The 10,588-nt window shown below is 70.8% G+C and overlaps 1 protein-coding gene across 1 annotated transcript; it reads right to left on the bottom strand.

Moving 5' to 3' along the window:
* Positions 1–519: 519 nt before the first annotated feature.
* BBC3 (BCL2 binding component 3) lies at positions 520–6,658 on the bottom strand. Its single transcript, XM_084612508.1, has 5 exons — positions 6,532–6,658; positions 5,339–6,090; positions 4,437–4,740; positions 2,409–2,587; positions 520–1,558 (listed from the first exon to the last, which is right to left on the bottom strand). The coding sequence occupies exons 3-5, from the start codon at positions 4,723–4,725 to the stop codon at positions 1,439–1,441; spliced, it is 588 nt and encodes a 195-aa protein (XP_084468634.1). The 5' UTR covers positions 4,726–4,740; positions 5,339–6,090; positions 6,532–6,658; the 3' UTR covers positions 520–1,438.
* Between the last annotated feature and the right edge of the window lie 3,930 nt (positions 6,659–10,588).

The raw sequence follows: 10,588 nt of genomic DNA, 5'->3' as shown, positions 1-10,588 counted from the left end.
GCTTGAGTCCAGGGTCTGGGCTCACCCCCTGTGCCAGGGCTGGCCGTGCTGCAGGGCTCCTGTAACTCCTGGGCTGCCCAGCAGCCAGGGGGCCCAGGGCAGGGATGGCACTGCTGTTTTCCACATGCCCCCACCCCCATTGTGCTTCCAGACAGAGCCAGCTGCCCCTTCCCCAAAGCTGGCACTGTGGGGGGTCGGTTGCTCCCTGGCCCTCGCTGGAAGAAGGTGGGGTCAGGCAGAGGGGGCCTGGGGTGAGAAGTCTGGGCCATGCTGCACCCCAGGTGGTGCGGGACTGTGCCCTGGGATGGGTGAAGCTAGAGGCCCCTGGCAGCCATTCCCTTTCCACACCCAGCTCTGGCTCCGCGGGCAGGGGCCCTGGCTGGGCCAAGTCGGCATGTGGCTTCCTGTTCTAAAACTGGCCTTGACCTAGCTCTGAAATAGCCCCTGAAAGTGGCCGGGCCAAGGGCGCTGGGGATCCCCCACCGCTGGGAATGACAGATGCAGGTGCCTCTTTGCTTAAATCCAGTTTTATTGAAAAGGAAACGTACAAAAAAAAGCCACTGGTCATGTACAGCAAGCGCGTCCCCCTATGTACAGTGTCCCCATATGTACAGCACCTCTCCCCCTGTACAGTGTGCCGCTCGGTGCAGTATTTACAGTGTGTGACTGCCACTCCCCCGCCCACCTGAGCACGCCCACGGCTCCCCCTGCGGTGAACCTTGGCCAGCACCTCACCTGCCCTGACCCCCCGGGCACGGCAGAGCTCTGGGCTGCCCATGCCCGAAGCCCTGGCAGCAGTGCCCCCCTGCCCCCCCCCAGCAACCTGTGCGTGGGGAGGGGGTGGCACCAGAGCCAATGTGGCAAGGGCAGGGGGGGTCACAGGTCCCCCTCCCCCAGATCTCTCAGGACGCCCAGCGGTCTGCAGGCAGGGAGGGAGCAGCGAGACGGCTGGCTGAGCCCCCCCCCCCCCTTCATAGTTTGCCTTCCCTGCTGCTGGAGCCCCAGCACTTCCTGCTGCCCCGAGGGGAGTTGGGGTTGCAGGCAGAGGCAATGCCTGGGGCTGTCATGTGCCACCCCCCCGCCACAGACACAGGGCGCTCCCCGAGAGGAATGCGGGGGGGAGGGGGGGCTGAGTCCCTGGAGCACCAGCTGAGAGCTGCGTCTGCTGCGGCCGCTCCCCATCATGGGGCCCTGCGGGCACATCCCTGCTGTGCAGGGCTCCCACTCAGTACTCGGAAATAAATAAATAAATACAGTGCTCGCGGTCGGGGCAGCAGCCTGGGGCCCAGCCCGCAGGAGCCATGGCTTGCGTGGGGGGGGGGATTTTTTTGGTTACGAGAACCAGTTATGAGCTCTGGAAGTTGCTACATTTTGCCAAGAGGCTCCGTAGTCTGCGCTGGGGGCTGGTCTCCCCCCACGGCTCCGGCCCCTGGGCGGGCTAGTTGGGCTGCAGCTCGGCCATCACGTCCACGGGCATGTTGTAGAGGGCGCCCAGCAGCTGAGAGATGAAGTGGTAGAAACGGGCCCAGAGGGCACCTTGTCGCTGCCGCTCCTGCCACTGGGAGGACAGAGAGAGGCCAAGTTAGCCCTGTAGCAGGACTCTCTGCCCCCCCCCCCCCCCAGCCCAGCCAGGCAGAACCCCCCGCTCCCCATGGGGCTGGCCCTCTGGCAAAGGCCTCCGGGCACGGCTGGCACTGGACTCCCTGCACTAACCACCAGGCTCCAGTGGGGCTGGCTGCCTGTTTGCTAAATCCCTGGGGCGCCCAGGGCTGGCCGTAGCCCCAGGCAGCCTCCCAGTCCCGCAGCTGCCCCAGAGGGCGGTCAGGGCGCCCTGCTGCGGGGGTGGCATGGGGCTGACCAGCTACGCTGGGCTGGTCGGGGAGCCAGGCTGCCTCTCCCATGCTCACACTAAGCTGCCTGCCGCTCGCTCCCTGGCCTTATATACCCAGTGCTATTTATAGCTGGTGACTCAGCGGCTCGCTTGCCCAACCGCCCCTTCCGCACGGGGAGGGGTGGTGTGAGATTCCCGTGCCTGCAGGCCAGCTGGGGGCTGGATCAGCACAAGCGTGCGGGGGGGGGGTCCTACCCCTGGCTCTGGGAGGGAAGTGGGGCGCAGTGGTGAGAGCAGGAGGGTTGGCAGCCAGGACTCCTGGGTTCTATTACCACCTCTCTTTCCCTGGGAGGGCCACTAACCCTTTCCAGCCCCCAGCCCGTGGAGCAAGACTCCAGCAGAAGCTGGGCCCCTCTGCCCTGAGCTCGCTACCCCAGCAGCAAGACCAGAGTCCCCCCTAGGCTGGACAGGTTCCCTTCAAGGATCGCCACCCACAGCCCAGGCTCCCTTCCCTGGGCACCGCCCCCTGCCCCCTCTGATCTTCCCCCACCACCCCGGTCTCTCCGATGGGACTCACCTGCCTCTCGTGGGCCTGGTGGAAGGCGTCACCCATGCGCCGCAGCTGGGCCCCCAGCGCATGCTCCGGGTCCAGGGGCTCCCTGGGGAGGCGGCCGTTGGACACGGCGCCCTCTGGGGCTGGCTCTGTGGGGGGCTGCTCTCTGTTGGGCCCCTCATCCTGCATGGGCTGGAGCTCTCCTGTGGGGTGGCAGATCCAAGCGGTCAGGGCAGCAGGACCCACGGGGGGGGCAGGCTGCAGGGCTGGTGCCCCAACGGCCCCTCCCAGGAAAGAGGTGAGCCCAGCGCCCGCCCTCCCCCCAGTGGTTGACACCCCAAATCCGGGCAGGACCTTCCCCAGCAGGTCGGGGGTGGCAGGGGGCTCTGACCCTCACCCCATGGGGAGCAGCGGCCGGTGAATGGTTGCTGAGGCCTCGCTCCCAGGGCTGGCGTCGGGCCCAGAGGGGTCGGGCCAGGATACGGCTCCCGATAGACACAGGCCCCAGCGCTCGTCAACAGGAAAGCCCAGAACAATTCCCGTGTACGGGGTGGGGGGGCGGCCCCAGGCCAGCGGATCAGTAGCCCCATCTCCCAGCTGATCTGCGGGATGCCCGTTTCAACCGACCTCTGGCAGCGCCCCGGCCTGAGCTCAGCAACGGGCGCGTGCGGCTGCTCTGGCCATGCCTTCTGCCCTCGGTCACCGCCCCGGGGCCCTGGCACCTGCAGCCTCGTGACCATGGCAGTGCGAAGCTTGGGGGCAAGGGGTACAGACCTGCCCCATGCCCAGCCTAGAGCTGCACTGCCCGTGGAGACTCACCCAGCCCCCCTGGCATGGCACCCGGGGGGAGCCCTGCAGAGATGTAAACTCTGCCCGGCTGGGACATGCCCGAGCTTGTCAGCCCAACTGAGCTGCCCGGGTCGACCTCCCCATCCCCACAATCACACTCTGCCATCTGCCTGCCCGGCTCCTTGCCTCCCGCCGGCTAACAAGCAGCCCCTCGTTAGCCAAGTGAGCCGGACGGCGCCCTGGGGGAGGAGAGCCATGAGTCAGCAGCGCGGTCTGGGGCCGTGCACTGTTTACTCAGACACGAGGTGTCTCAGCTCCATGCGGCAAGGGAGCCTGTCGTCGCTGGCTTTGCTGCCGGAGCCCCAGCCGGATGGTGACACAGATCCTGCCGGGCTGGGGCAGCACGGCGACTCCGAGCCACCACGGGAAGTCTCCGGCAGGGGCTAGCAGGGCCACGGCTAATGGTGTGTGGCAGCTGGGGGCGCGGGGGGGGAGGGGGGCGTCCCACAGGAAAACCCAGGGACCAGTGCAGCACAAGGGAGCATGGCCACCCCCGAGCCCCGCGGGCTCTGATGGTGCATCAGCCTGCACGACAGGTGACACTGGACCTGTCCCTTTGGTGCTTGTGCGACTGCACTAGGGTGGGGGTGGAGACTAGCTGGGGGTATCTGGGTTGCCCCCACTCCCCTGAGCTCAGCTGCGCTGCATGGGCGAGTCAGAACGTGGCCTGGCTCATTCTCCCAGGCTGCCTTAGTCCTGGGGTCGGAGGATCAGGGCCTGGCACTTGCCCTGCCTGTGACCCCACAGGGCTCCAAAGGAAGGGTCCCTGTCTAGGGAGGAGACAACCAGAGCTGGTGCCAGACACAACGGGGCTGGGCAGCCATGTGCCCAGCTCACCGTGCCCGGCACATGCCACCCCTCCCAGAACCACTGCCCGGACCGAGCCTGCCCTGGCCACAGGCTGCCTATGGCACCCACTGGCACCTGCAATCGGGGGGCACGATTAGGCTGCAGCTGTGGCCACAGGGGGCAGCTGCCCCGGCCCCTCAGGGAGGAGTGGGAACCCAGAGATGCCCCGGCTATAAAAGGCGGGGGCCGCTCAGGGCAGGAGCTGACCTCTAGGGCCAGGCAGTCTCATGCCCAGGGCAGGGCATCCCCTCAATGCTGGGTTTCCTGCCCCTTTCTCCACCCCCTCTGGCCGTGCCGGTCCCCAGGGAGAGAGATGCCGTGCCGGGTAGGGGGGGCACTCGCAGGGAGACTCACCATGTGCCCTGCTGCTCCTGGTCCTGCTAGCTTCGGGGGCGTCCCAGCGCCGGGCACCGCTGCCGGCGCTGCGGCTCCTGGGGGGCTCCGGCCCCCGGACACAGCGGTAGAGCGAGCAGGGAGTGGGGCCGTCGGGGCAGAGGCCGCAGTTCAGCCGGGGTGGCAGGGCGAGGCTGCCCGGGCAGACGGCGGGCGGCACGGCCACCGGCCCCCCCAGCAGGAAGGCTGGGTCCCCTGGCAGGGCGGCTGTCGGCTCAGAGCGGCTCCCCTCCTGCAGTGGTCTGGCCATGGCGCTCGGTGAGCTCTGCAAGGCAAAGGACGGGGCGGTCAGGGGACCGGGCAGGACCCGGGCAGGGGGACCGGGACCGCGGCCGGCTGCCTCCGGGGCGCAGGGGCCCGCGCTCCCCGCCAGGGGTCGCCGCAGAGCGGGCGGGGGGGGGGGGCGACACCAATGTTTGTAAACAAACCCAGGCAGCCCCGACGGTGCCCGACCCCCCTCCCGCCGGGTGCCAGCAGGTCCCGGCCCGGCTCAGCCCGGACGGGGTTTGGTGCAACCGGCGGAGGCTTTTCAGGAGAGATCTGGGGGTGGCGAGGGGGGCTGGGCATCTGCCCCCCCATCCACAGGCACCGGACCCCCCAGCTCCCCACACACTGCCCCCCAAGCCACGGACACCCCCGAGCCCCAGCTCTCCTAGCAATCCCTGCCCTGCGTCCCCCCAACGCCGCCCCACGCCCCGGGCGCTGCCCCTCCGCAGGACCGAGCCAAGACACCCGGGCCCCGCCCCGGCTGCGTCCCCGCCCGGCACCAAAACAATCTCCATGTGCCGCGGGCGCCTGCCCCCGCCACCCGCGCCGCGCCCCGCCGCCTCCGGACCCTGCTCAACCGCCCGGGCCTCGCTTACTGCAGCTGCATGAACCCTCCCGGGGCGGCTCGGGGGTCGCTGGGTCCCGCGGAGGCTCCGACTGTGCGCGGCGGGCGCGGGGAGCTCGGCTGCACCGGGACCAGCGAAGCCACAGCAAGTCGCGCGCGGACCCCGGCCGCTCCCGGGGCTCGAGGCTGGCGCCGCCCCCCGGGCCGTGACGTCAGCGCCGGCCCGCCCCCGCGCGGGCAAGTTCGGGCTTGTGCAGGCGTCTGGGGCGAGCGGGGATCCCCCGGGGGGAGGGGTGCCGGATGCGCGTCCGGGGGTGTCCGGGCTCTAGAGGTGGAGGGGTGCATGGGGGTGCAGGGAAATGGGGGCGCCAGGAGGGGTGCGCATGGGGCTGCAAGCCCCGGGGGTGCCAGGGAATGGGGGGTGCGTACCTGGGGAGCAGGGTAGAGGTGCAGGCTGCATGCCCGGGGCTGTGGGGGTGCACGCATAGGGCCGGGGGTGCCGCGGGTGCGCTAGGGTCTTGAGAGAGGGAGGGAGGGGTTGGTGCATGCATGGATCGTGGGGGCGCACAGTGGGGCATGGGGCTACATGGGGTGAGGGCTGGGGGCTTAGGGCAGGGAGAGAGTGGGGGGCCTGCTGGATCCGTGAGAGGGAAAGGGGGCCTGGGCTGCCCGGGGCATAGTGCTGCGTGGGAATGTGGGGAGCGGGGTGCACGGGAGCCGGGACCCCGCAGAACTGGGGCGGAGGGCGGTTGGTTGGGACGCGCGATGAAGTTAGTCGGAGCCCTGCTGGGCAGAAGAAAACACTCCGCTCAAGTCAGTCCCTGGCCCCCCCGAGGGGACATTTAGAACCTGCCGCCCCCCAGTGCAGCCCTACCATGTGCACCCCCCTTCCGCCACGTGACCCTCCCCCTCCCCGCACTGGATACGGCAGGTCTTGCCCCCGCGCCATGGGCAAGGCGGGTGGATGGCACAGAGCAGCGTCACTCCAGCAGGGCGAATCCCCTAAAGCCGCCCGGCCCGATGGCTGAGCTGCCGGTGGCTCCGGGGCCCAGGCCTCACGCAGGCTGCGTCGCCGCACGCCTCCCGGGGCGGATGAAACATGACACTGAGGGGACCATGCTGGTTCCAGACGCCCCTTCTCCTTGTCCCTTCGGTGAGAATAACCTTAGCTCTGACCCCAGGCTTCCCCCAGAGGCAAATAACACGTCCCACTGCCTCACAAACCTGAACTGTGTCCCTGTCCTCTGAGACCACAGTCCTGTGGCTTGCACAGTTAGGACGACTGCTGTTTGTCATCTCTGCTGCAACAGTGCCTAAAGAACAGAGTCCCCGCTGTGCCGGGCGCTGCCCAGACGCCGACCGAGATCGGGGCCCCGTCGGGCCAGGCGCTGCCCAGACGCCGACCGAGATCGGGGCCCCGTCGGGCCAGGCGCTGCCCAGACGCCGACCGAGATCGGGGCCCCGTCGGGCCGGGCGTTGCCCAGACCCCGGCCGAGATCGGGGCCCCGTCGGGCCAGGCGCTGCCCAGACCCCGACCGAGATCGGGGCCCCGTCACGCCGGGCGCTGCCCAGACCCCGACCGAGATCGGGGCCCCGTCACGCCGGGCGCTGCCCAGACCCCGACCGAGATCGGGGCCCCGTCACGCCGGGCGCTGCCCAGACCCCGACCGAGATCGGGACCCCGTCACGCCGGGCGCTGCCCAGACCCCGACCGAGATCGGGACCCCGTCACGCCGGGCGCTGCCCAGACCCCGACCGAGATCGGGGCCCCGTCACGCCGGGCGCTGCCCAGACCCCGACCGAGATCGGGGCCCCGTCACGCCGGGCGCTGCCCAGACCCCGACCGAGATCAGGGCCCCGTCGGGCCAGGCGCTGCCCAGACGCCGACCGAGATCGGGGCCCCGTCATGTCGGGCGCTGCCCAGACGCCGACCGAGATCGGGGCCCCGTCATGCCGGGCGCTGCCCGGACCCCCACCGAGATCAGGGCCCCGTCATGCCGGGCGCTGCCCAGACCCCAACCGAGATCGGGGCCCCGGCGGGCCAGGCGCTGCCCAGACCCCGACCGAGATCAGGACCCTGTAGGTGCTGGGCACTACCTAGACCCCAACCGAGATCAGGGCCCCGTCGGGCCGGGCGCTGCCCAGACCCCGACCGAGATCAGGGCCCCGTCACGCTGGGCGCTGCCCAAACCCCAACCGAGATCGGGGCCCTGTAGGTGCTGGGCACTACCTAGACCCCAACCGAGATCAGGGCCCCGTCGTGCCGGGCGCTGCCCAGACCCCAACCGAGATCAGGGCCCTGTAGGTGCCGGGTGCTGCCCAGACCCCGACCAAGATCAGGGCCCCATTGCGCCGGGTGCTGCCCAGACCCCAACTGAGATCGCGGCCCTGTCACGCCGGGCGCTGCCCAGACCCCGACCGAGATCAGGGTCCCGTCATGCCGGGCGCTGCCCAGACCCCGACCGAGATCGGGGCCCCATCGGGCCAGGCGCTGCCCAGACCCCGACCGAGATCAGGGCCCCGTTGCGCTGGGCGCTGCCCAGACCCCAACCGAGATCAGGGCCCCGTCGGACCCAGAACAGCACAGTCCCTGCCTCAAAGACCTTACAAATACACATGAATCTTGCATGAGTTCAGGCACCAATTTCAGGCATTTGGGGCACCTTGGGCACCTGTGCTGGGCATTACAGGTGCCAGCAGGTGGGAAGCTGGACGGATACAGACCCTGAGACGTCTCTACCCAGCTGCGTGCGCACACACGCTCTCTCCAGGGAGCAGCAGGCTCCAGGCTGCGGTGGCCAGCCCAGGGTTCAGCAGGAAGCACCGGTTCCCAAAGCCGCTCGGGGCGTGTGACTCCGCGGTGACTTGTGTCAGCTTTGTGTTTCCGTCTGAAGGCTGCGGGGGGGAAGAGCCGTCCTGTAGCGACACAGCCCAGGATGTACCAGCCGGCCTGCGGTACGCAGGAGTGGCCGGGGGGCCGGGACAGAGGCAGCAGGGGCTCCTGGGGAAGGAGCTCACGGCTGAGGAGAGCTGGGTTCAGACCCTGGCTCTCCCAGGGGCTCCCCCAGTGACTAGGAGCAAGTCGCTGCCTCTCCCAGGCCCTCAGCTCCCATCGCCGCTGTGGGGAGAATGCGCCAGGCTTTGGTGTTATGCCCGCCGTGCGCCGCACCAGGGGCCGTGCGCTGCACCAGGGGCCGTGCGCCGCACCAGGGGCCACACGGGAGGACTCCAGCATGCCCAGGGCAGCGACTCCCCCTGGGCTCCGAGTTCAATGGGGCGACTCTGGATTTGCCCTGCTGTTAAAACCCACATCCCCGGGGCCGACACAGACAAGCTCACACCAGTGTGGGGCCCGCAGGACTCCTGGGGGGCAGCAGCGGTGGCCTAACACCAACTGCCAGGGTCAGGGGCACCATTTCTGAGGTGTGTGGGAGGGGGTCCAGTGGCCAGAACGGGAGGCTGGGAGCCAGGATGCCTGGGTTCTCTCCCCAGCTCTGGGAGGGGAGTGCAGTCGGATGGTCACGGTGGGGGGGAGGCTGGGAGCCAGGACGCCTGGGTTCTCTCCCTGGCTCTGGGAGGGGAGCGGGGTCGGATGGTCACGGTGGGGGGGGGGGGGGGCTGGGTGCCAGGACGCCTGGGTTCTCCCCAGCGCCGGGATGCGAGGGGCCGGGCCCAGCCACTCAGCGCGGCGGCTCGGAGCAGGCGCAGCAGTGCGGCCGGTTTCCAGGCGAAGTTGCGGCGGCAGAAGCCGCGTCCCCCGGTAACAGCGGCCGGGCCAACCAGGGAGCGGCGCCGGGCGGCGAATCCGTGCGGCCCGCCCGCGGGCGGCGATGGCTGGGACCGCCCGCTGCAGCCTCCCCCCGCCCCGTGCAGCCTCCCTCCGCCCCCCCCGTCTGTGTGTCCGCCCCCCCCCGCCCCGTGCAGCCTCCGCCCGCCCCCCCCCGCTTCAGCCCCCCCAGCAGCCTCCGCCCGCCCCCCCGTGTCTGTCTGTCCGCCCCCCGCTGCAGCCTCCCCCCCGTGTCTGTCTGTCTGTCCGCCCCCCCGCTTCAGCCCCCCCCAGCAGCCTCCGCCCGCCCCCCCGCTTCAGCCCCCCGCCCCCCCGTCTGTCTGTCCGCCCCCCCGCTTCAGCCCCCCCCGCCCCGTGCAGCCTCCGCCCGCCCCCCCCGCTTCAGCCCCCCCAGCAGCCTCCACCCGGCCCCCCCAGCAGCCTCCGCCCGCCCCCCCGCTTCAGGCCCCCCCGCCCCCCAGCAGCCTCCCCCCCGCCCCGTGCAGCCTCCGCCCGGCCCCCCCGTCTGTCTGTCCGCCCCCCCGCTGCACCCTCCCCCCGCCCCCCCCAGCAGCCTCCCCCCCGCCCCGTGCAGCCTCCGCCCGCCCCCCCCGCTTCAGCCCGCCCCGCCCCCCAGCAGCCTCCGCCCGCCCCCCCGCTTCAGCCGCCCCCCAGCAGCCTCCCCCCCGCCCCATGCAGCCTCCGCCCACCCCCCCCATGTCTGTCTGTCCGCCCGCCCCCCGTCTGTCTGTCTGCCCACCCCGTGCAGCCTCTGCCCGACCCCCAGTCTGTCTGTCCGCCCTCCCCGTGCAGCCTCCGCCCGACCCCCCGTCTGTCTGTCCGCCCTCCCCGTGCAGCTTCCGCCCCACCCCCCATCTGTCTGTCCGTCCGATCCCCCTGTGTAGCCTCCGCCCGCCCCCCCGCGTCTGTCCATCCCCCCCGTGCAGCCTCCGCCTGCCCCCCCGTCTGTCTGTCCACCCCCCTGTGTCTGTCTGTCCGTCCCCCCATGCAGCCACCGCCCGCTCCCCAGTCTCTCTGTCCCCCCCGTGCAGCCTCTGCCTGCCCCCCGTCTGTCTGTCCGCCCTCCCCGTGCAGCCTCCGCCCGCCCCCCCGTCTGTCTGTCCGTCCCCCCGTGCAGCCTCCGCCCGCCCCCCCGTCTGTCTGTCCATCCCCCCCGCGTCTGTCCGCCCGCCCCCCATGCAGCCTCCGCCCGCCCCCGTCTGTCTGTCCGCGCCCCCGTGCAGCCTCCGCGTACCCCCCGTCTGTCTGTCCGCGCCCCCGTGCAGCCTCCACCCGCCCCCCATGTCTGTCTGTCCGTCCCCCCTGTGCAGCCTCTGCCCACCCCCCGTGGCTGTCCCCCCATGCAGCCTCCGCCCGCCCCCCATCTGTTTTTCCGTCCCCCTCCGTTCAGCCTCCTCCCGCCCCTCCCATGTCTGTCAGTCCCCCCTCGTGCAGCCTCCGCCTGACCCCCCTCTGTCTGTCTGTCCACCTGCCTGCCCCCGTCTGTCTGTCCCC

Source organism: Lepidochelys olivacea (assembly GCF_965140295.1).
Source record: "Lepidochelys olivacea isolate rLepOli2 genome assembly, chromosome: 23".
Taxonomy (NCBI): domain Eukaryota; kingdom Metazoa; phylum Chordata; order Testudines; family Cheloniidae; genus Lepidochelys; species Lepidochelys olivacea.
Note: the sequence above shows the minus strand (reverse complement) of the source record. Positions and strands in the feature narration are given on the sequence as shown.

Bases quoted from the DNA above. Each gene is read 5' to 3' on its own strand.
- BBC3 (XM_084612508.1), bottom strand. From the start codon at position 4,725: ATGGCCAGACCACTGCAGGAGGGGAGCCGCTCTGAGCCGACAGCCGCC. The intron at 2,588-4,436 runs GTGAGTCTCCCT...GCCACCCCACAG, and splicing joins CAGGAGCAGCAGGGCACATG to GAGAGCTCCAGCCCATGCAG. The intron at 1,559-2,408 runs GTGAGTCCCATC...CTGTCCTCCCAG, and splicing joins ACCAGGCCCACGAGAGGCAG to TGGCAGGAGCGGCAGCGACA.